Source organism: Barbus barbus, assembly GCF_936440315.1.
Source record: "Barbus barbus genome assembly, chromosome: 24".
Taxonomy (NCBI): domain Eukaryota; kingdom Metazoa; phylum Chordata; class Actinopteri; order Cypriniformes; family Cyprinidae; genus Barbus; species Barbus barbus.
The window spans coordinates 26,264,177-26,290,261 of record NC_136752.1 but is presented as its reverse complement, the minus strand read 5'-3'; the positions used below and the strand labels follow the sequence as shown (position 1 = coordinate 26,290,261).

Genomic DNA, 26,085 nt, shown 5'->3' with positions numbered 1-26,085 from the left:
GCTGTTACATTACTGTATTTTGATATCTGATGTGCCTCTGAATTCTGCTCTTATTGTATTTTTCTTTTTGCCCATTTCTGCCTCAGCAACACAGAAATAAATTCCATTTGCCATGTTTCCTGGTCATCACTCGATCTAGAGCTGACCCAAACCACAAAAATGATATAGCAAGTTTTTAATTCATCTTTATTGACTTGTTTTTCAGTAAAATTATCTCTACTTGAAACAGTGTATCTTGAATAAAAGTTTATTATTTTACAATAGGGTTTCATTTTTGTTAACAAGAACTAACAATAAACAATACTTAAGCAGCATTTCTTAATCTTAGCTAATGTTAATGCCTACATTTATTAAAACATTTTTGAAGTCAAAACTTGAATCTGTTAACATTACTTAATGCACTGTGAGCCAACATGAACAAATATTTTATATTTACAGCATTTATTAAGCTTTGTTAAAGTATATTAACTAATGTTTACAAATGAAAACTTAATGTGAAGTGTTGCCATTATTGTACATGGAAGTGAAAAAATGCTAATGCAGCAAGATCAGTGCTAGATCTCAAAGTTCGGGACTTGGACTTGGACTCGAACTGCAATTGTGAATGAACTTGGACTTGGACCTGGTATTCCCTACATCACAGGGACCAAATGTCTCTGCCAGGATTGTAATACTTAGGAAAACAACTTATAAATCGTACAGAATGTTTTTACAGCAGTTTTTTGAAAATCTAAAAATGCTGAAAATTTTGTGTGAGTGGTAGGTTTAGATTCAATATTTTTTATTCGTCACATACACAATTATACAGAGTATAACCAGCAGTGAAATGTAAGTAGGGGTATAGGCTTAAGTTAAGGGGATAGAAAATATTGTATAAAATCATTATGCAATGTCCCCAAAAAACATGGAAACTCAAAGTGTGTGTTACACTTACAACATGATCAAAGGGGGCAAGTTTGTTTGTGTCTGAACCCTTTAACCCCTGCTGGTGGATGTTGTAACTACACAATCTAGCAGCAAAAAGCATTTTCCTCCTTTTATCTCCTATTCAAAGCATGAAATTTTAAATCAAAGATATTTCATTATAGACTACAGCTTTCGTGATATTTTAGTTAATCAGTTTTGTCATGATGTTCTTGTGTCCATATAATGATTAGGCACATGAGTATTTTTTATTTATTGATTTCTTTTTTGGGGCAACGCAGGACAACAAACCACTCTTGTGCACGTCCTAGACTAAAACCACCAGTTGCAGTTTTATAAGGACAAACATTATACTTTAAATATAGTGAGAGTTACAGTAACTTTGTTAAAATGTACATTTTATGTAATATTTGAATTTAATTGTTCTAGTATATAAACAGTACTTATATTTGATATCAGAAATTATTTGGTGTTGATTTGATTCAGAATTAAGATGGCCAAATTGTAGAGGGAGTCATCCGTTTTTTCCCCATCATACTGCGGAGGCCACTGAGGTACCAGTACATCAGTCCCCGTGGACTCCCTAATCCTGAACAAGGACGCCAAAGGCTTTCCTTCGTGGTGGACGACATCGCCTCCTCCAGACCTTCTCAACACCCCAACACAGGTATGTATTCTAGACTACAACACTCTGCTTCCTCTATCGCACTTCTTTCACGAATGGGAGCGTCTACCAGGAGTATCGCCTTGGGTTCTCCGCACAGTTCGGTTCGGCTACACACTTCAGTTTGGCCGCAATCCCCCCTTCGATGGGGTTCACCTGACCAGTAGTAAGCAGCGCCTTAAAGGCTTCTGTGCTACAGCAGGAACTGTTCTTCCTCCTAGAAGATAGAAGAAGTCCCTCAGTCGGACCTGGAACGAGGCTTTTTCAGTCGCTATTTTCTTGTGCCTAAGAGGGACGGCGGTCTACGACCTATTCTAGACCTGCGTCGTCTGAAACTCTCCCTTTACAAAGGAAAGTTTAAGATGTTGATTTTGAAGACTATTATGTCTCACATTCGAGTGGGAGACTGGTTTGTCACTGTTGACCTGAAAGATGCCTATTTTCATATTCAGGTCATTCGGCGGCACAGGAAGTTCCTTCAGTTCGCTTTTGGAGGGAAGGCTTACCAATATAAGGTTCTTCCCTTTGGCCTGGCTTTGGCTCCTAGGACATTCACGAAGTGCATGGATGCTGCTCTGGCCCCTTTGAGGCTCCAGGGCATTCGTGTACTCAACTACCTGGACGATTGGCTCATTCTGGCCCACTGCCCGGATTTCCAGCCTCAATACATGTTTGGCCCACTTCAAGCTATACCATCATGTCTCCGTGAGCACAGGCCCTTAGGCCTCATGGCCACAGCCTCCCCTGTGCTGCCCCTGGGGTTGCTCCACATGAGGCTGTTCCTTAGGTGGATGAAACTTTCAGGGGTCCGCTCCACAGGACCTGCCACTCGCCTAGTAAGGGTGTTGTGCATTTGCTTTCGCACCCTTTTAATATGGCTGGACCCCCTTTTTCTCCCGAGTGGAGTCCAATTGGGCGCGATTCACTATCGCCAAATGGTCGTGACGGATGCATCCCTTACAGGCTGGGGCGCGGTCTTCGAGGGCAGACCAGTCTGTGGATTTTGGACAGGAGAGTTCCTCTCCTGGCACATAAACTACCTGGAGCTGAGATCCGTCTTCCTGGCACTGAATCACTTTCTCCCCTCACTCAGGGGGTGTCATGTGATTGTCAGGACGGACAACATGGAGGTAGTATCTCATATAAATCTCCAAGGGGGTTCACGGTCACGCACCCTAAACAGACATGCACGCCGTCTCCTCCTTCGGGCTCAGGACAAGTTCCTCCCCTTGAGAGCGGTTCACGTCTCGGGAGTCTTGAACCTCGCAGCCGACTTTCTGTCGAGACAGAAGGTCGGGGGAGTGGATGTTGAACCATCAAACGGTAGCCCAGATTTGGGATTTGTTCGGCAAAGCGGAAGTGGACCTCTTTGCATCGCAGGAGTCGTCCCAATGCCCACTTTGGTTCTCCCTGAGTTCCCCGGCACCTCTGGGACTAGATGCGTTCGCTCACCCTTGGCCGGACATGAGGCTGTATGCATTTCAGCCCATCAAGCTGATTCCGGCAGTTCTGTGCAGGGTGAAGGAGAGTGATGTCCGTCTCCTACTCGTAGCCCCGTTCTAGCCATCCCAGATGTGGTTCTCGGAGCTGATTCCTCTTCTGTATTGGCCCCCTTGGGAGATTCCGATCAGGCAGGACCTGCTCTCTCAGCTTCAGGGCAAGATCTGGCACCCTCAAACCGAGATCTGGAAGCTGTGGGTATGGCCCATCCAGGGCCACAGGTTTTGACTTCTGGTCTTCCTGCTGAGGTTCAGGAGACTATCGCTAGTGCCAGAGCCCCCTCCTCTAGGAAGCTGTACTCTTCCAAATGGAAGGTCTTTGAGTCTTGGTATTTAGCCCACACAGTGGACCCAGTCAGCTACCCTGTTGGTCCAGTGCTGGAGTTCCTGTAAGAGAAAATTGCAGCAGGGGCAGTTGCTACCACCTTAAGGGTTTATGTTGCGGCCAACGCCGCTCGGAGAGAGCTGGATGAGATTCCCCTCGGGAGACTTCAGATGGTCTCTGCGTTTATGCATGGTGTCTGGCGTCTGAGACCAGTAAGCCCCATTGGAGTTCCTTCTTGGGACTTATCATCCTTGAGGGTCTAATGGTAGCCCCATTTGAGCCCTTAGAGTCAGCTCCAGAACGGATTCTGACTCTCAAGGTTACTCTTTTGTTGCCGCTAACATCTTTGAAAAGAGTTGGGGACTTGCAAGCTCTCTATGTCAGCGAGATGTGTATGGACTTCACTCGGGGTCTGGTCAAGGTGACCTTGCGGCCTAGGCCTGGCTATGTTCCCAAGGTTTTATCCGCATCGTTTCGCTCTCAGGTTGTAACACTTCACTCTTTTCATCCTCCACCCTTTGCTGGTATGTTTTGGTGCTGGCCACCGTGGGCTTCCCACATCGAAGCACAGAATTTCTTACTGGGTGAGGGACGCTATTTCGCTGGCTTATGAGGTGCGTGGTCTTTCTTCTCCTCTCAGTGTTCGGGCACATTCTACTAGGAGTGCAGCTTCCTCTCAAGCTTTTTTAATGGGGTCCCCCTAGAGGATATTTGTGTAGTGGCAGGATGGTCCTCTCTGCACACTTTTATCAGGTTCTATAACATAGATCTTGACACGGCTCCGGGTTCCCACGTTTTATCTGCTTGAACCAGTACGCTGTCTGGTTCGTAAACAGGCCAGATAGGTCAGCGTTTTTAACTTGGCGTGTTTGGTATATCGTTCCCAAAGCTTCTTAGCTTACGCAGCGTTGAGTGAACCTATGAAAGAGAACGTCTCGGGGTTACTCACAAATAATAGGGATTCTCTGGATTGGGAACGAGATGATGTGTTTGCTGCCAAGCTCCTCACGCTGCCGACAGGGGCCTTTTCGGTAGTGAAATCTGAGGAGCAGATGGCACGCTTGCCAGTATAAGGAGGCGACGTAAGAACGTTGAAGACGGCATCCGCGCCATCAGCCAATAAATTGGTGTGATTCTATAAAGGTTTCAGACAATCGGCACACCCAGAGGGCGTTCCCAAAGAGTCTTAGCTTACACAGCGTCTCGTTCCCTATTCAGAGAACAAGGGTTGCGCGAGTAACCCGAGACGTTTTTAATACATCAAAAAAGAACAGCATTAAATCTTCCTCAGCATATATGTAACGCCATATCAGACTTGTCAGCAACATTAAGTTGATTTATTAGATTATACTTAAACTTTATAGTAATATTGTGATTTTTGCACTACCAATATTATTCATGATAGTAATACAGTATTATTTCTCTGCTATCAAAGAAAATGTGGGGAAAGTGCCACATATATACCACAAACGGGTTATAGCCAACATATGAGATTGAATGATAGGATAGGAGTGGGAGGGTATATGAATCAAAAGGCCTCTGTTGATCTTCAAGGAATGAAAACACAGAATGTTTTATTTTATGTATTGCATGTCTGATTTGCTTGTCACACATCATTAATGACAGAGGTTTGATGCTCAAGAAGTATTAAATTCCTTAGATTCTTTAAGAAAAAAAAATGTGCATAAAGAAAGGCAGTGGGAAATTTATATAATTAAAGCACACAATTATCAAAACATTACAGAAACATAAACATTTTACAACAGTGAAAAAGCGCATAAATGTTCTAAATATTATATAAACGTATTATAGTTTGTTATAATTCATATTATTATGATTATAATGTGGTTCAAAACTTTATAAACAAAAGCTTGACATGCAATGAATATGACATGGTTTTTCCTAACAGTACCTACTGAAACATTAAATGTGGCATTTTAATGGAAGATAACATGTTAGTGAAATATAAGGACATTTAGAATGAAAAAAAAAACTAAATGACACAAATGATTTTATAATAGGCCTCTAGCACAATTTATATAGTTTTTCATATAAAATTTTGGATTTTTCTCTGAACCAGCTGTAAAAGAAAGCATAAATCAAGGGGTTAAATACTGCGTTTAAATAAGCCACCCACATTAGCACCTCATATAATAGTGCTGGTATTGTATGGTTAACAATAGGATCTATGATGTTACACATGAAGTAAGGCGTCCAGCAAGACATAAACACTCCAATGACAACAGCAAGGGTCTTAGTGGCTTTTAGATCCTTTTTACTAACTGATGATGAGCTTGTGGGGTAGTTATTAATAACATGAACATGTCTCAGAGCTATAACAAAAATCCTGCTGTAAATGCTCACAATTATAAACATAGGGAGGAAGTAAAACACAACTGAATAGGTCACTCCGATTTCTCTTCCATGCAATGCTAAACACCCTCCCTTGCAAGCAACATGCAGCTCCTCGGTTGTTTTGCTTTCAATTTTCAGCTCTGAGAATATGATGCCAAAGCCGAAAAAGGCAGAGAAGCCCCAGCTGACCAGGATCATGAATATACTCACACGTGTGGTCATTCTGCTGTGATATTGGAGTGGTTGACAAACTGCATAATAACGGTCAATTGAGATGAACGTGAGGTGCAAAACAGATGCGTTACACAGTGTAAAATCAGTGCCAGAATGAAACTTGCAGAAAAAGTCTCCAAAGTACCAGCATGTCTCCAAAGAGCGTATCATGCTCGGAGGCATGACAAAACTGCCCAGGAGCAGGTCGGATACGGCCATTGAGACAATCAGGTAGTTGGTGGGTGTGTGGAGCTGCTGGAAAGAGGAGATGGTGCAGATAACCCACAAGTTGCCAAAGTGTTGTCAGTATGATGGTTATAGTAAAGAGCAGGTAGAGAGGAGCACGTATGACAGGAGAATAGACTGTCTTTATGCAGGAGTCGTTCAGGGATGCGAAACAGAGGCCGAAAGACTCTGCTGTCCACGGTTGACTCGGATTCATCGTACAGGCACTTTAAAACCTAGAATGAGAAAATGGCTTGATTAGTCCTTTTTTCTTATATTTTAGTTGGAAAATCTAAATATTATAAAGAAAATACCGAAGACCCACTGAGACAATTAAAAAAAAATACCTTTAACAAATATTTACATATTTACAGTACATATCACATATCTACAACATTTACGTTTACATGAGTTTAGTATTTGAAAAGTGAGTGTTGTATTTGGTTTGATTTTGTAATCTTACCGCAGAAAGTCTTCCCACGTCTTCCCATCTGTATTTTGTAGCCTTTTGAATACTTTCACACAGAGAGTACATTTTTCTGAGTCAATAAAAAAGGGCCTCTTGTTCTCATGTGATTACAAGGAAATCTTGATTGTCTCAAGATGTTTAAGAGTAAACTGTATGTGTATTTACTAGTGTTCAGTTTTGTCTGGTTGTCCAGTTAGTCCCTGCTGGTAGATAATGTAAGTCTGAAAGAAAAAAAGAGAGCACATTTTTGGACATTGACAAGTTTTTGTTTCAAGCAACATATTCATATTAAAGTAAATGTTTTGCCAATGTTTTTTTGCATTGTGGAAAGGCCCTTAAAAGCACAAAATAGAAATTTATTTTAAATATTTTATTTTATGTTTCATATTCATTTTATGTTTTTAAGAGCCTTTTCACAAAGCAAAAAACATTTTGATACTTTAGTCTTCTTGTGGTCTCTTAATCCAATCAACATTGTCATGACTTTCTTGCAGATTGAAATATATATTTTTTTGTTTTGAGTTGTTAATGTCCTGTGAATAATTGTTGAACCCATTGAAAAACACATTTGATGTGTTTCAGAGCAAACTGTCCACTGGTGAAGTATCTAGCCATAATGTAAAGAAGATTCACAGACTTAGATTTTGTCTTCATGCCTTGATTTGGGGGCATGTCAGAGAGTATCATTAGGCTAATTGTTATTTTTCACAATTAGGTTCTTATTGTGCATGTTGGTTGTACAATTTAGCACTTACGCATTTTGTGTATTGTTGAAGAATAGCCATAAAGCATGGCAGAAAAACAGTTTGCTGAAAAAACAGAACTCATTTTGCTGGCATGAGGTGACATTTGTACTGCATTTCCCATAATTCTATGTGGCAGCATGACATTCTGCTACACTTTTTCAAGTAAAAGGTTGCTAATTTTTTTAGAATTTAGTTGGATAGCAGTATAATCGTTTTTTCATCAGAATTTTGCCTAATTAAAAATATATATGCAAACATTTGATATATATTCTGTATTTAGTTTTATAGACTGTAACCTGTATGTTCTCTAAGGCAAAAGTCAACCATAGATTCTAGTCTATTATGGCCATGTTTCTGAGTTACTTATTTTATTCCCATGTCAGAATTGTGTATGTAAATTATGTGTTCTCATGTTGAGACAGGAATGGAGCTTCTGTATTGATTTCTTAACACACAACTATTTGCTCTTGTAGTCTATGTGTGCAAACAAAGTAGCAGGTGCTGTTCTTAATGACTCATGGATACATATATAGACAGATTGATTAGACTTTGTACCTTTAGCTGTATTCAAAGCTGGTGGAATAAATTAATTGTGGTTTTATTTTCTGACAGAACAGGGACAGTAACGGAGTATTTCCATGATGAGAAGAGTTGTTGCTTTGAGAGACTAATATTTATTGTGGCTCCCTCCATTGGAATTCCTTAAATGGAAAATTTAGTAAAATGTATTTCTCCCTTGGGAGGAAGTCTTCTTTTATGGAATGCTGCTTAATTTAAACTATAACTTTATTTATAGCTGTTTTACGATTAGATGATACAAAAGACTGCAGTCTTAAAACCAGCCTCATTTTCCACGAGGCTATTTGTTTTCATGCGTTTCTGCTTCAGCTTCATCATCGGATCGAGGTGAATGGACTTTCAAACACTAAAATGGATCTCTGTTACGAGGCTTTGAATGGATCATGTGGGAAGTATGTACGACCGTATGGTGTCCACGTTCCTATGCTTATCACCATGATTTTGACCACCATTGTGACCATCATTGGGAATCTACTGGTCATCATCTCCATTGGACATTTCAAGCAACTCCACACACCAACAAACCAGCTGATTTTGTCTCTCGCCCTGTGTGACTTTCTCCTCGGGCTGTTTGTCATGCCGTTGAGCGCCGTTCGTTCCATGCAGGGCTGTTGGTACTTTGGGGATTTCTTATGTAAGTTACACACATGCATTGACATGAGTCTCAGCACCTCTTCGATTTTCCACCTTGTGAGTGTGTCTGCCGAGCGCTTTTGTGCCGTGTGCAGTCCATTAACATATCATTATCGCTTCGGTTTTCTAATGGTGCTGTTAATGATCTCTATCAGCTGGTTGATCCCTGTTCTATTCGCTTGCATGAGTACCTACTTCGAACTTAACCTTCATGGTGACAAGGACTTTTACGAAACACATGTACGTTGTGTGGGAGGGTGCCATGTCTTCTTTACTCACGGCCCGGCAGTGATCTCTTCACTTGTTTCCTTCTACATTCCTGGCCTCATCATTATTGGCATCTATTCTAGAATCTACATGGTCGCCCGAAACCAAGCGAGGTCTATAAGTCTTCAGCTGAGCCAGCTGAGAAGAGTTTATCCATCAGGAGGCGCGCAACATCGGGCACAGAAAGCTACGATAACGATTGCTATCGTGGTTGGAGTTTTCATGGTTTGCTGGACTCCTTTTTTCCTCTATAACATAATGAATCCTTTTATTGGCTACAAAACACCCCCAATGCTGATCGATGTACTTGTTTGGTTTGGCTATGTCAATTCCACCTTAAATCCTTTCATTTATGCGTTCATGCATTCTTGGTTCAGAAAGGCTATGAGGGTTATAGTAACTGGGGAAATATTTCAAAATAATAGCAGAAGAAAACGGTTAGACTTGTAACCAAGGCCTAATTCGGAAAAACATAGCATACCACCCTTACTCTGAATTAGTTAGACCAATTGCTTTGCAAAACAATTAAGCTGCTGGTCAAAGCTGTGCAAATGCAACCAAAAAAAATTATTCAAATGCAACCCAAAACTCAGCTCAAAGTTGCATTAAATATGAAGTGCTTGTATGTGTTCTTACCCTTGTGAAAAAGAAGTGCACTTAAGTATACTTTTATAAAGTGTACTTATTGCAGAAATAATATACACTTTAAAAGAACACACATAAGTGCAAATTAAATGTTATTTTTGATGCTAAACTACATTGTATTTGTAATTAACTTCAAATGTATCACATTTTAAAGTGATATTAAATGCAATAAGTTGAACTTTCAAGTAATTTTTTTAAACAACTTAAGTGGTACTTTTTAGCACATCTTTATATGTACTGTCATAATTGTTTCTAGTGTCTTTAAAATATGGTTAAAGTGTACTACTAATGTACTGACAAGCAATTAATGTTAACTAAAATACTCTTTAATGTCAATTAAAAATACACTTAAGCATGAATTAAATGTAATATTTTCGACCACCTAAATGCATGTTATTTGTAATTGATTTGCAAATATATTAGTTTAAAATTACATTAGTATATTTTATATGTACTTTGAAATATGGTAAATATGTACTTCTCAATAAGCAATTAATGTGAACTAAAATATACTTAAATGTCCTGTATCTCTGGCAATGAAGTTGAAGTTTAGTATAGGCTATTTAAAATATTATTAAAAAAAAAAATCTCTTAATTACCTAGTTACAATCAACACAAACACAAAATGAAAACCCACTACATTTACTGACAAAAATCTCTAAAACAAATAGACAAAATGCTTTTTTTCCAACACTATACACAGCTGCAACACTTTAACTCACTTACTAGAAAGAGTCTAGAGAACAATGCAAAATCAATTACATACAAAAATACCTGTCACAGTGCACACAGCAGGGAGGAACGAGGAACACGGAGACGAGGATAAACTCAAAATAACAGTCTTCCTCCAGAGTGGAACAGGGAGCTGAGGAGGCCATGGCAGGTGGTCACTCCAGCCGGAACCCTTCTACCCCCCCCCCCCCCCCCCCCCCCCAAAATTTCCATGGGGCAGCTCGGGGGTATCAGGAGCCCTCCAGGGCTAGACATACAGGACAGGACATGACATGACAGGACAGTTCACACAGGAACAAGACAATCCACAGGAACAGGAAGCCCTCCTGGGCTGTTCTTGGAAGCTGAGGCTTCTTCTGGGCATGACAAGGAATCAGGGGTCCTCAGGGTCCCGCAGCAACTGCTTCCACTTCAACGACAGGAGGGGCACGCGGCTGGGAATGGCCTCCTTGGCCATGACTAGAGGAGCTGCCTGCCCTCGACGAGTCAAGTTGTCCTATTCATTGTGTAGATAGACCAAAGACTATGCTTAGACTCATTCATGACTCATTCTCCTAACTAAAAGTCAGTCATTTTTTACAGTGCAGTGTAGCCTAGTCTAATTAAAATCAAATGTATTTGAATGCAAATTAATTTTGTTTAGATCTGTTAAAATTTTACTTGCAATTTATGCAATTAAACATGTTTAAGTGAGAACAACATAATGATATTGAAAGTATTCTGTACACAGATGTAAAGTACAATACTATTACATACAAATACAGTACTCTCATAAATGACACTGTTTGTCAAATATTATGTCGAAAATTAAACTTCATAGAGTTCATAGTGCAAGAGCTGGTGATGAAAATTTCAACAATAAGTTTTATTGGAGTATACTGTATAAGAATGTGTATTTAAGTTTAGAAGAAAATACATTTCAAGTGCATTAATGCACATAGACTAAATACATTTAAAAAAAAATACATACAATTATTTTACATGTGCTTTAGTATATTGATAAACATATCAAAATGAGTGTGCTTATTTAAAACGCAATAAAATCATAATTATGTAAAATGCATGTTTAAGTCATACTTCATTAGACATTATTTTAAAGTGCATTTTTAAAAAGTGCACTTAAGTATGTTAAGACCTATTGTCATTAAAGTGTACTCTCTTTAAGTACACTTAAGTGGCCTTTAATTTAGATTATATTATATTATCTGCAAGTGCACTTTTTAAAAAGTATACTTTTAATAATTGAAGTACACAAAAAAATACACTTCTACTGCAATTAAGCACACTTCTTTTTCACAAGGGTATATTAATCTGTGAGCTTGTTGTTGAGATTGTAATCAAAATGTGTACATTATAAAACTGTCTCATTTCAGAAAAGGAACCATTATGTTTCGAAGTAGGAAAGACATTAAAGCGATAGTTTACACTAAAATTAAAATTCTGTCATTAATTACTCACCCCCATGTCGGTCCAAACGTGCAAGACCTTCGTTAATCTTCAGAACACAAATTAAGTTATTTCAGATGAAATCAGAGAGCTTTCTGACCCTGCATAGACAGCAACACAACTACCACGTTCAGGGCCCAGAAAGTTAATTAGGACAATGTTAAAATAGTCCATGTGACATTAGTGGTTCAACTGCAATATTATGAAGCTACGAGAATACTTTTTGTGCACAAAGAAAACAAAAATAACAATTTTATTCAACAATTTCTTCTCTTCCATGTCAGTCGACACGATACATTCATGAGAGTACCACGTTTAAAATGTTTAAAAAAGTAATAAACATAGCTTGTGAACTACATTCCATTTTATAAAATCAGACTGAATTTTCAGTTATCTTTAATTGAAAATATTCTTCAGCTCGCTGATGTTGTAATGTGTTGCTTTAGAAGATTATATAATATGTATGTTTAAATTTTTTTTTTTTTACAGTGCTTTCATGGTGTAAAGTGGATATATATGAGTCAGGACATGTTCCTCTGCTTCAGTGTATTTCTAGCAACACACCTCAGATGAGCTGTCATTGTCCAATACAGATTAAGTGCTCAAAAGAGTAATGACTGAGGCATCACAGTCCTTTATTGCTTGTTTGTGAACAGTTCATGTGATAAAACTGCATCATAGCTGTGTACCATCTGATGTGCATCTGATAATTATTATTTTTTTTTGTCTGTTAATTCCTGAATTCTTTCATTCTGCTTATTCAATGGGCTGTTGGACTCAAAAGTTTGGATTAAAGCACTGATGTGTGCTGTTCATCTCATATCTGGCATTTCATATAGGCTAACGTCTGGGATACAGATCAGTGGATGCTTATGGGTAAACAGGATGATGTCACACCGCATCTGATGGGTTATTAGTGCTGAAGAGGCTGTTGTTGTGTTCATCCTAAAGTGACAGTGTTAATGATGGGACTTCACACATTTGGATTTTGAGGCACGTTTGAGAGTCATTAAAATGGATTGGTTGTAACAAGTCTCATGGGAAAAACAGAAAAACATTACATCACTACAGAAGAGTGTTTGTGTGAATCCGGCCTTTTTTAGGCCTTATGCATTTGCTTCTATGGGACAAAAAAATTAATATGAGGCAAAGGCATTTCAATTGTCATATAATTTTAAATTTAATTTTAAACTGTATCTTCACTTCTATGGTCTTTTGAAAAGCCAAAGTGAAATGAAATATTATTTTATTGGTTCCCAAGGTTATGATTATGAAATTGTGCATGTATAGATTGTGTGTCTACGTGTACAGTGCGATTCTGCACATAAACTGAATATTTTGGGCCTTGTGCTGTCAATGGTTCTGTGAAAATGACTTGTGATGGTCTTGGAAGTATTAGTAGCAAAATTAGAAGTAAAAATTGTAATGTTTTAACAAATTTGTGCTTCTACCAAATCACACAAAATAGGCTACAAATGTTTATCATTTTAGCTATTTAAAAAACTAATAATACAAATTCTTTCTACTGCACATTTTTCTTATATCAGTTTTTCTTTGGTTCATTTATTATTTAAAGCCATACAATCAATAAAAAATCTTTCTTTCAGTTATCATTATTGTTTTACTTAAAGGAAAACGCCACCGTTTTTCCATATTCCAATATGTTCTTCCCTTAACTTCGATGAGTTGATACGTACCTCTCCCGTCTCAGTGCGTGCACTCAATCACTCTAGCGCGCGGTGCCACTATGCTAGCGTTTAGCTTAGCACCATTCATTCCTTAGGATCCAAACAGGGATGAATTTAGAAGCCACCAAACGCTTCCATGTTTTCCCTTCGACCTCAGGAGTGATGATATTACTGCGCCGAGGTCGAAGTGCTGTGAAGTGCTCTTCCACCATACATTCTAGTCATAATTTTTATCCACTTAGAAAATGGCCACGTTTTATTTTGTGTCAGCATACTTACTCGTGTAACTACTTTTGTAACCGTCTTTAAATAGGGAAAACATGGAAGTGTTTGGTGGCTTCTAAACTCATTCCTGTTTGGATCCTAAGGAATGACTGGTGCTAAGCTAAACGCTTGCATAGTGGTGCCACATGCTAGAGCAAATGAGTGCACGCACTGAGACGGGAGAGGTACGTTTCAACTCGTCAAAGTTGAGGGAAGAACATATTGGAACATGGAAAAACGGTGGCGTTTTCCTTTAAGCTTTATTGATGTATTTAAAACCCTATTATTGCTGTCTTGTTGTGATTAGACTGAAGCACAAGGAAGTTAAAGTTTGTTTGTCCTGCCTGTCTCCCTAATGATAAAAGTTAAGCTCTGTAGGGCATTATGGGTAAACAGGTTGGTTGTGATAATAATAATGGCTAGGATACAGCTAATAAGCTTCATGCACGCCGCTAAGCAGGTGAGCGCTGGTATTAACACCTTTGATCGGTCAGACTCCTTTGAGAGTCACTCTGGAAAAATGGAGTATGATAACAAGCCTCATGGGTCCAAGACATTAATGAGGTGTGTGTGACTGACAGCTATGGATTTGAGAGCCTGCAGTGGAGGCCCAGATAAACATTTACTGTGCAAAAATATATGGAACTGGTTTTAAACATATAAGTATTAAACAGAACCTCTTCTAAAAGTTAAGAAATGCTCAGGTCAGTGCAGAATTTGTATTTACTGTAGTTGTAGATATATAGCTTGAATTGAGGAATTTAAAGACAGATCGAAAGTTTTGAAGGTTCTTGGTCTTCTAGATTGAATATTTCAACAGGGGTGTGTGAAGTGCATTCCCATATTTTACGTTTAGATAACTTTTTCTGTTATCTAACTCTAAAAACACGAATAATAAAAAAAAGTTAAATGAAACTTTACAATTTTCAAATTGAATGCACTTATTTTTTTTACTGTGTGTTATAATGTTGTGATACCTAAATTCACTCGCAGCATTGAACACAACAGGTTTTATTTATAAAAATGTATATTATGGAAAACAACATATATATATATATATACATATATAGAGAGAGAGAAAGAGTTTTTTTTTTTAAATAGACAAAAATGATATTATTAACAATCTAATAATACTGAGCACTTATTGGTTTTCGGCCGTAATATATAAATAATTATTTTCTTATTTGGTATCGGGCAGAATTTTATTGTATGTGCTTCCCACAAAAGAAGATATTTTGAAAAATGCTTAACTAAACAGTTCATAGTAGCCATTTGCTTCCATTGTATGAAAAATAATTTAAAATAATAGTATGGAAGCCAGTGGCTACTGTCAGCTGTTTGGTTATGCACATTCTTCAAAATATCTTCTTTTGTGTTTGACAGAAGAAATAAACTCATACAAGTTTGGAATGACGTGAGGGTGAGTAAATGATGACAGAATTTCCATTTTTGGGTGAACGACCCTATTTTCCCAGCATAGTGCTAATGATGCTTTGTCATATTTCACCCATAAATGAAAATTATTTCATTATTTATTCTTCCTCATGTCATTCCAAACCCTGTATGACTTTCATATTTAGACCACAAAAGTATTTTTTGAGAAATGTCTCTGTTTTTTTAATTTTTTATATACATTGAAAGGCACTGGGGTCCCATGTGGTGTGATAGTCTGATGAGTCTCAATTTCTCAGCTAAGCACCCTCAAACAAAAGCAAGAGCCCCCCCAGTTTAAGCTGTAATAATAGCATATAGGCAAAACCAGTTTGCATCAAAGGTTTCCATTTATGTGTTTTTGCAATGTTGAGCAATGAAGCAAATCACTCTTTTGATCTCTTCAACACAATGACCAATCAGAAGTGTTTAAGTTAATCAGAATCAACTTGATACCACTCAAAATGCTGGTGTTTTTGACGGGTCCTGCACACTCGTGAATTCTCTCATTATAACAAAGTGTAAACACAATCATTGTGCAGTTTAGAGAGCTGAATTGATTAAAACAATGTCATGAGATTCTGATGTCCTTAGAATTACAGTTTTTTTAGTGATTATAAAGGAAGCACTCTTTGCTTTCTTTGCTACATATAATCTAGTGTTTTCAAAAGTACCCACTCTGGTACCAGTCGGTACTGAAATTTGAAAAACATCCATTTCCTGCTAACATTTGAGAGCTGTTGAGCGGATTCTTAAACACCGCTGATTGGCCACTGTGTTCACGTGCTCAAGAGATATGACTGTGATTGGCTACAATGATCATTATTACCTCTTCATTGGTCGACATTTTATTCCACAACGTTACACAGTTTTGATGCTGTTTTATGTCTGATGATCCTGTTAGATTATATGTGGAAGCATCTATTGTTTCAGTTTCTTCTTCACATATGTGTTTTATTTTTTTTTAGTTCTGTACAGAAGATGTGTACTAGCGCCCCCCCCCTACAGTATAACAATGAAAACACGGATTGTAGGAGCACAAGTATAGCTCAAATATGTATGTCAAGTATACCTAAATGTAATTTTTAAGTATATTTCTGAGAAGTACATAAAGCCCATTTCTGAGAAGTACATAAAAAGTAGTTTAAAAGAAGTATACTAATAGCACACTTGAATAAACATCTTTTTCATAAGGGTGGTACCACGGTCGGTTCTTTTGACAACATTCATCCATTCAGTATTTGAATAAAAGTTGCATTTTTCGCTGGTAAGTGGACCAACGGCCACATACATGCTGCAAAGTTTTGGGTATGACGTCTGCATGTCAGTGTGGGATTTACCCTCAAAATTGCAATGAATGACATAGTCAAGTCAAGTCACCTTTACTTATACAGCGCTTTTAACAATACAGATTGTGTCAAAGCACTTAACAGTATCAAATTGGAGGATAGAGTGTCAGTAATGTACACCACGATTCAACACTCAATTTTCAGTTAAAGGCATTTCATTATTGAATTCAGAGATGTTATTGTCTAGTTTAGTTTAAATAGTATCTGTGCAATACGATAATCGCTAGAAATTAAGTGTCCCTAACTGAGCAAGCCAGAGGCGACAGCAGCAAGGAACCAAAACTCCCTCTGTGACAGAATGGAGAAAAAAAAACCTTGGGAGAAACCAGGCTCAGTTGGGGGGCGAGTTCTCCTCTGGCGAAACCTGCAATTCAATTCCAACCCCAGCCATGTCAGATTGTGTAAAGGGCTTATCTGATTCCCGTGGTCTTGTCCCGATGGGGCATTTTAATTTATAATTGAATGTATTTGTTATATTTGTAACACATAGTGATAGTTATACCAATGGACAGAACAAAAATAAATTCAAAAATAGTTGTACATTAAGGCTAGAGCACCCTCACTAATGGTTTAATGATGTCTCCAACCCATCCATTGATGTTCAGATCAGGACACACAGTTGAAGTATGAATTTTCTTATTTTAATCTCCTGGGTTCATTTTGTGTTTGTAGCTATGGGTAACAGTGACAGATGTGGGGAGGGTTAGCTCAAATCTGAGAGTATATATATGAACAGATCTGAGTTGTTTTGAGTCCATTTAGGGAGTGAAACTAGTTGGGCATGTATTATATATATGTTCACCTTTCTTTGGATATTGGTTTTTACCAAACTGTAATCAACAAAATTATCCAGTTTATACTTTGGTTTATAGTTGCCTGCCTTTTTACAGTTTCAAAGGAATTTATCTCAGCATCTGGTGCAGATGTGATGACTTCTAATGAAACTGACACTCAGGTTGTTTTTCTCTGCTATCCACTCCGGCCGGACTCCTGTCTGAAAGTCCAGCGTTATGTTGTGGTTAAAGTGGCAATGTATGCTTTCTTGGTGCTGATGATCCTCACAACAGTTTTTGGGAACCTGCTGATCATCATCTCCATCTCTCACTTCAAACAGCTTCAGTCTCCCACTCATCTGATCGTTTGCTCTCTGGCTGCCAGTGACTGTCTGCTGGGCTCTTTGGTCATGCCGTACAGCATGGTACGATCTGTTGAAGGCTGCTGGTATCTGGGAGATGTTGTGTGTAAAGTTCATTCTAGTTTAGACATGACCTTTTGTATCTCCTCAATACTGCATCTCAGTTTAATATCTGTTGACAGGTACTGGGCCATTTGTGACCCTCTAAGATACAGAATGAGGGTCACAAACAACACTGTGACTGCATTTATTACCTTCATATGGCTGTTTTCATTTGTGTACAGCTTTTCTGTTGTGTTTTCAGGGATAAATGCAGTTGGACTTGAGATGCTGATATTGCAGACTCATTGTGTGGGAAGTTGTGTTTTGTTTTTTAACAAGCAATGGGGTCTTATATGTCCAATTCTCACATTTTTCCTTCCTGGGACAATCATGAGCTCTCTGTACATAAAAATCTTCCATGTTGCACGAAAACATGCAAAGGTTATGTCTGAAAGAGCGACTGGAGAGTTGAAGAGACAAAGCTCTGCTCACAGAGAGAGAAAAGCAGCTAAAACTCTGGCTATTGTCATGGGTGTTTTTTTGTTCTGCTGGCTGCCGTATTTTACTGTTACTGTTCTCGGCCCTTTTTTCAATTTTTTGACCCCAGCTGATGTTTTTGATGCTTTGGTTTGGTTTGCATACCTTAACTCCACTTGTAACCCACTGATTTATGGTTTTTTCTACCCTTGTTTTCAGAATGCTTTTAAGATTCTTATATCCACTTATGTCTGTTGCATCAATGACTCAAACACCTTGATATTAGAATGACTTACACTTATTTCACACATCACAATAAAGTTATATTTTATGTAATTATTTTATTTGCTAGTTATATGTAATGCTGATACCATTTTGCAAATGTATTATTTCTACTTATGAACTTTTCTGCATTAATAGAAAGAGTGATTTTTAAATATTTAGTAATCTGAAGAGAGGGGCTGGGAGTGGGACATTAAACATACAGGGCAAAAATCAATGTTAATAAAAAACAAGAGAAATTCCAGAAAACTGTTTGTACTATGTTCAGAAAAATATATTAATTTATAATAAAACAATCTATATAGCCTGCATTTTTGTGAAATTACATCTTGTTGATGTGCAGGGTCATCAATTGTTTTCAGTTGTTTGTCTTAATGTAATGGTTTGCATGCATTTGTATTAAATATAAATAATTTTATATAAATTTATACTTTCATTGGAACACCTAACCCCACCCCTACCCTAAACCTACCCACTTCTGAACAATATAAAACACGTAACAGGCAAATAAAAGTACAGTCACAGGTATTTATTGCAAAAACCGACCATAAAAAAGCAGTATAAAAGCATTACAAACAAGTCATGTTACATGCCATATGACAGGGGTCGGCAACCTGCGGCTCTTTCATCTCTCTGCGGTGGCTCCCTGTAGCGTGGGTGCACAATACGAGGGGGAGGTGTCCACCCGACTTTTAATACAACCTAAACTCTTCCACTGCACTTTTTCTCGGCCAAGTGTGTTAAAGTAGAGGTTTTCAAGGGCCAATGTGAATAAATCTATATTTAAATTAAGAGAGAAAAGATAGTCACGTCGTTTTGGATACGTTTTATTCGTATCCAATAGAAAGTCCAAAACGGACTCATTTGAGAAGTAATGATAACTTTTGACAGGTATCCTGCTATCGCTGTAGCTAAGCTCAATAACAAGCATACAAGTTAACTGATGAAACGTGAAGACGATATGACTTCTGAAATGATTGCTATGCTAAATGATTGAATATAAAACTTTAGCTTTATGCCATGTTATCTTTATTTGGGCATCAAATATTTTGTGGCTCCACGTGAATTTTATTCAGTGGGAAAGGGGCCAAAATGGCTCTTTTGACATTGAAGGTTGAATAGAGCACACATAAGGTTTTAATCACTGAAAAAGATTCCGCTCTATTAACTCGTTCAGATCTCATTCAGAAAGATACTCCCGTTCCATAGCATAACGTAAACGGTCACGAGACACACAAGAGCCAATAGCATTTCACAACCAAGGCTGACATAAGGCTTCTTCTGGCGGCTTTATTTGAATTTGCGCTGCACAGACTGCACACAGGATCTGGGGTCTCATTTATAAATGCTGCGTACGCACAAAATGGGCATATAATATGCGTAAGCAATTCCACGCACATATCCAGATTTATAAAAAATAAACTTGGCGTAAATATGCAAGCACCGTACGGACATTCTAGACCATGCGTATGAACTCTTTTGGAGTAATGAAGTAAACGATTTTAAACTGTGTTTTCATTTCGATATGTATTTACAATAAATATTCCACTCTCATTAAGCACTGAAATTACAAAAAGTCATTACGCAGAAGTTAAACAAAATTTAATTTAGACATATACCCAGCAAACAGTTTTTGGTTCCCTTTTGGTTATTTTTTGGGAACCAAATACTAACGTTTGTCACGTGTTGGTTTCTGTTCAGTTCCTGTTTGTCCTTATTTGGGTTTTCCTTTTCTAGTTAAGTTCATCATCGTTTATTCCTTTCACCTGTTTTGCATTAACCATCTTGTTAACTCCTTTGTTCCATTTCCTTTTTAAGTCCTCAGTTCTGTCCTTTTATTTGTCTCAGCATCAACACACTTTTCCATTTATTAGACGTTAAACTATGTTGTCTTTTGTTTATTTTCCTACAACCACAAATCCGTGACAATGTTAGGGAAACATTCTTTTTGGGTTATTTTTTTGTAACCATAAAATAACGTTCCCAGAACGTTGCAGGGCGGTTATTTTTAAAATAACCTAAAAATGACTTATAGAGAAGGTTCCCTAATGGTTAGTTTTAGGTTATTTTTTTGTACAACCATAAAATAACGTTCCCAGAACGTTGCAGGGTGGTTATTTTTAAAATAACCTAAAAAAATTATAACTTATGGGGAACAATGGTTAGTTTTAGGTTCTTTTTATAACCCTGTAAAACTATATTTCCAATGAAAACGTTGCAGATGTTTTTTTTTTTGTGTAATGACTTATACAGAGGCCTGAAATTCATTTAATGCTGCATTTATTAAAATACAGAAACTATATCAATCAAAACAAGTTTTAATTTATAATATCAAGCCAGGTTAAGCAGGGAGTTATTACAGAAATCATAACTTCCCTAGCAAACACAGAACGTTCCCCTAACGTTAGTTTTTGGTTCCCGTTTGGTTATTAGGGAAACGTTCTTTTTAGGTTATTTTTTTTGTAACCAAGAATTGTTAGTAGGGTTGTACCTTTGACGGTGTTAAACACAGTGTCACGTGGATGGGAATGTGCATGGAAATGATATGCAGATGAGGTTATGCATAGTAAAACTAGGCGTTGTAAGCTCCATATATGGTCATTTCTGGGAGAAGTCGGGGTGGAGATGCACGTACGCACAATCTTCCCCTGACTGGGATTTATAAAGGGATTTTTGTGCAGGTTCTGGCATACGCATACTTTTATAAATCTGAAAAAATTCACGCGTATGCAAAATCTAACTTTTGTGCATACATACACTTTTAGGATGAAATCTACGGAGAGTTTTATAAATGAGAATCCTGAGCTTTACAGCGGACGGAGACGGCGAAATCAATAGTTTTGCCTCAGAAGACTTGGAATATTAATATTTTTTTTATAAATTATGACTGTAGTTGTATCTGCCTGTTATATCTTGTGTTTTATTGACAAATGGTAGATTTAGGGGCAGGGGTTGGGTTACGTGCTCATGAATGTGTAAATAGTGTAAAGTAAAATAAAACCGTTGTGACTGTTTACGTTGAAAAATCACCCCCAACATATATGCAATAATGGTATATATGATTTCCCAATATATAATTTAATCATGACGATACAATTTCCAGTGTCTTTCATGTGGCATCGGCATATTGACACCAAGAGTTTCTTATTTAAAGCAATGCAATGCGACTCTGCACGTTGAAAAAGGACACTAAAGGTCAAAAAGTGACGCCAATGGGTCCTGACCAAGCGTCAATATGTGACGAGTTGGGCGTGAGAATGTGTTGCTAGTGATGACCTGAAGGGGCAGAAAAATATAGGCCTATTTTCAAAGCCAACTATATATTTCACTTTACAGATGAACGTCACAGATGTTTTTTTCCAAAAGTATATGTCACATTTTATGAATTGGGTCTGATTTTTTTCATTTTAATCTCCTGAGTTGTTTTTGTAGCCATGGTATAAATTAACAGGTGTAGGAGGAGTTATTTCAAATATGAGGGTATATATGAACAAAACCAAGCTACATTGAATCAATTTATGTTGTTAAAATGGATGGGCATTTTCTCTCTCTATATATATTTTATCTTTCTTTGGATATTAATCTTTACTAACCTGTTTTTCATATTATTATTCTTTTTATACTTATGTTTATAATTGTCAGCCTTCTTATGATTTCAAAGAAAATCATCTCAGCATCTGGAGCAGATGTGATGACTTCAAATGAGACTCAAATTGAGAATATGTTCCTCTGCTATCCACTCCGGTCAGACTCCTGTCCAAAACTGCATCACCTTACTGTGGTTAAAGTGGCGATGTATGTTTTGATGATGCTGATGATCCTCACAACAGTTTTTGGGAACCTGCTGATCATCATCTCCATCTCTCACTTCAAACAGCTTCAGTCTCCAACTCATCTGATCGTTCGCTCTCTGGCTGCCAGTGACTGTCTGCTGGGCTCTTTGGTCATGCCAAACAGCATGGTGCGATCTGTTGAAGGCTGCTGGTATCTGGGAGATGTTGTGTGTAAAGTTCATTCTAGTTTAGACATGAGCTTCTGTATCTCCTCAATACTGCATCTCAGTTTAATATCTGTTGACAGGTATTGGGCCATTTGTGACCCTCTGAGGTACAAAATGAGGGTCACAAACAACACTGTGACTTTTTTTACTACTTTCATATGGCTGTTTTCTTTTCTCTACAGTTTTTCTGTTGTGTTTTCAGGGATAAGTGCAGCTGGATTGGAGATGCTTATATTGCAGACTTACTGTGTGGGAAACTGTGTTGTATTTTTTAACAAGCAGTGGGCTCTTATATGTCCAATTCTCACATTTTTTCTTCCTGGGACGATTATGAGCTCTCTGTATTTAAAGATATTCTATGTCGCACAAAAACATGCAAAGGTTATGTCTGAAAGAGCGGCTGGAGGGATGAAGAGTCAAAGCTCTGCTCACAGAGAGAGAAAAGCAGCTAAAACTCTGGCTATTGTCATGGGTGTTTTTTTGTTATGTTGGCTGCCTTTTTTTACTGCTGCTGCTCTCGACCCTTTTTTAAATTTTTGGACGCCAGCTGTTGTTTTTGATGCTTTGTTTTGGTTTGCATATTTCAACTCGACTTGCAACCCCTTGATTTATGGATTTTTCTACCCTTGTTTTCAAAAAGCCTTTAAGATTCTCATATCCACTTATATCTGTGGCATCAAGCAATCTAACACTTTGATATTTGACTGAATACTGCTCTCAAACTTATTTCAGGCATCACAATAAATATTTATTTTCATGTAACTCTTTATTTCGTATATGCTGGAACCATTTTGCAAATGTGTTTTACTGGAAGCAGTGATCTTAATATTTTTAGTAATCTGGTAAAAAAGAGGGGCATGCATGCACAAAATATTTCAATTATTATAAATCAACCTAAATAGCATGCATTTTTTGTGAAATTAACCTTATAAATTGCTTTTAATACTTTAAACTCTTCATATCACACTTCAGTGGGTTTACATTAAAATTGTATCCTTATTAAAAAACAGTCATATTTTGGCAGTTTGTTTGCTTTCAGTTTTCTTGATTAAGATCCAGATGATTACAAGAAGTATCCTCAAGTGAACAAACCTGGTCACACTTAAATCAACTGTTAAAACCTGAAAAGAGAAAAAAGACATGATTGGCAGAAAACCAGTTATAATTTGACAGTTAAAATGCATAGACATTATTATGAAAGATATCACCTGTTGAGTGTGTGTTGATGGTTTATGTAGTTGGGTGGTGGAGCTCCAAAAAATCAGCAATTAAGTGGCTCTGGAAGAATTTTTGACAGTTACAGATTGAAAAAAACAAAAACAAACAAAAAACCCCCCAAAAAGGTGGGAATAAAGAACTCTAAGCTCAAAAAAAAAGTGTTATTATTTGCAGAGAGCCTTTAATAAACCATCTTTTTGATGGAGCATTTAATGTGTGTGTTCTCAGATCTCCAATCTGTGTGTTTTTTTTATTGAAAACAGCACAAAGCTGTGATTAAATTGACTGGAACTACCTGTTCTTTCGGCTGTTTGAATGCACCGAGTTTGGGTCTGCGCCTTGCAGTTGGAACAGATTTAGATTACAGCACACAAATAAATTTGCTACCTTTTGTAATTATTTAGCATTTTTTTGGTGAATGTTATGGTTCTATTGTCAGTAACAGCATTTACGAGAAAATGGCTTTTTAAACAAAGTAAATATTGCATGATTAGTAAAGGTTAAATGATTAAAGAAGTGTTTTTCATTTATCTTGTTTAACATTAAATCAGTTACATTTATTAATTTAGCTGACGCTTTTATCCAAAGCGACTTACAATTGCTATATATGTCAGAGGTCGCACGCCTCTGGAGCAACTAGGGGTTAAGTGTCTTGCTCAGGGACACATTGGTGTCTCACAGTGGATTCGAACCCGGGTCTCTCACACCGAAGGCATGTGTCTTATCCACTGCGCCATCACCACCCCGAGTTGGCAGCAGAAATCACACAACAGAACAAAATGCCATCTTTTCATATTAAGTAAATTAAAAACTTCATTTAATAAATGCAGGTGAAAACATAATGCCATTGATATGACAACTGAACTTACTGACTGTTCTTACTAAAGTTCATCCACTCTTACCTAATGTTGGTATCAGAAGGAAGGCATGCAAAGACTGTTTTTCCACAGCTTGGCACTGAACAGCATCTTATTGTTTTTGGGGCCATCTTTATCATTTGGTTTCTGCATATACCTGCATTCACCTCTCGTTATTTACACTGTGTGCAAATCGGTGGGCGGGGCTAAACAGGCAGTGATATAGAAGCAGGCGTTGATTATCTTCGGCAGAGGCAGTGATTAGCCACACTATTACATCATACAGTTGTACATTCCACAAGCTGTCGTTTTGGTAGAGTGGCTTCAAAAAGTTTTTTTTTGACTAACGAGAAAGTTTTGCATTCTGAAACTTACAGGATATTTTTACAGCACAATGACCTCTTATATGTCAAAAGACTAAGGGAATTTTGGTTTTTCAGTTCATGACCCCTTTAATGCATTACAATTTTGTAATACGCATATTTACTTGTAGCATTTACACTCAAAAATGTTTTTTTTTTATGCTGTTCACTTTATTGAAACAATTTTGATTTAACACCATTGTATCAGGTTTCTCGTTCAAACATGATTGTATCATGTTAAACTGACTTGAAACGGTAACTTTTTGGCTTAATTTGATGGTTTCATTTTGAAAGACATGTTTCAAGTAGCTCAAAATGGGTTTTACGCTTCCCATCATGCTTTGCACATCGCTGGATATGGGGAGAGAAAATGCTGAAATAAAGTGTTATTTTATGCATTTTTAGCAAAATTAGAAAATAAGGAGACTTTCATTTATGATGGTGTTTTTGGGTGAGCAACCATTGTGGTGAAGTATGGAGCATCACAGATGTTTTTATGAACTGGGTGTAGCAAATTAGCTCAAAGTGAGATGAACATAATTAATCATTACGGGTTGTTATCAATTATATATTCATCTTCAGGAATTATAGCATTAATAGTACAATAAGATGATTTGTTCGTCCGCAGTACGGACATTTTGAATCGTCTATTGACTCTAAGGAAAATTATCTCTCTGGCCACGAAAAATAATTTCCTTCCTAATACATTGCTCATAGAGCATGTAACAAAACCGGAACGTTGAAGTGACCTCGTTCTGTTAGTAGCAGACACAGACAACCAAGCGTGAATACATATGGATGTTTATTAAACTACACTACAGGGGAACATGCAACATCGAACTAGACACAAACATACACACATTAAACATAGATGCCAACACAAGGAAGGCATGGAGAGAGAGAGAGAGAGAGAGAGAGAGAGAGAGAGAGCACTCGGCGGCAAGAGAGTAGAGTGTAATAGCAGGTAAACACATCAGCTAAACACAACCTGTTAGAACCATCAGAGACTCACATCACCTTAATTAAAAGGGGTCGAAGCCTAGAAGCGCATCTAAATAGTTAACAAGCGGTTACTTGCATATTGGTTTTGTTGGTGCTGAGTAAAGTGTCCTGGTGCATGTATAATGCGTAGATTCTTGATGAATTCCTTTAGGAGTGAACGCTTCGTCATTCCAGCCTTGGGTTGATTGGTCCGAAGTGAATCGACAAAGTTACTGGACTTAAAACTGCCAGAAGCTCGGACTCCCCCCGAAAGGGG

General features: G+C 37.7%; 3 protein-coding genes and 1 pseudogene across 4 annotated transcripts; 3 read left to right on the top strand and 1 right to left on the bottom strand.

Annotated features, from left to right (window-relative positions):
* Nucleotides 1-5,437: 5,437 nt before the first annotated feature.
* Nucleotides 5,438-6,422, bottom strand: LOC306843520 (trace amine-associated receptor 4-like; annotated as a pseudogene). Its single transcript has one exon. The product of its transcript is annotated as a trace amine-associated receptor 4-like (transcript).
* A 1,928-nt stretch (nucleotides 6,423-8,350) lies between these two features.
* taar1b (trace amine associated receptor 1b) lies at nucleotides 8,351-9,349 on the top strand (the record flags this gene model as incomplete). Its single annotated transcript, XM_079375042.1, has 1 exon — nucleotides 8,351-9,349. The coding sequence occupies one exon, from the start codon at nucleotides 8,351-8,353 to the stop codon at nucleotides 9,347-9,349; it is 999 nt and encodes a 332-aa protein (XP_079231168.1).
* Nucleotides 9,350-17,382: 8,033 nt separating this feature from the next.
* Nucleotides 17,383-18,399, top strand: LOC306843518 (trace amine-associated receptor 4-like; the record flags this gene model as incomplete). The annotated part of the gene is made up of 1 exon (XM_079375041.1): nucleotides 17,383-18,399. The coding sequence occupies one exon, from the start codon at nucleotides 17,383-17,385 to the stop codon at nucleotides 18,397-18,399; it is 1,017 nt and encodes a 338-aa protein (XP_079231167.1).
* Nucleotides 18,400-22,039: 3,640 nt separating this feature from the next.
* On the top strand, nucleotides 22,040-23,098 carry LOC306843517 (trace amine-associated receptor 4-like; the record flags this gene model as incomplete). The annotated part of the gene is made up of 1 exon (XM_079375040.1): nucleotides 22,040-23,098. One exon carries the CDS (start codon nucleotides 22,040-22,042, stop codon nucleotides 23,096-23,098), a length of 1,059 nt encoding a protein of 352 aa, XP_079231166.1.
* Nucleotides 23,099-26,085: the final 2,987 nt, after the last annotated feature.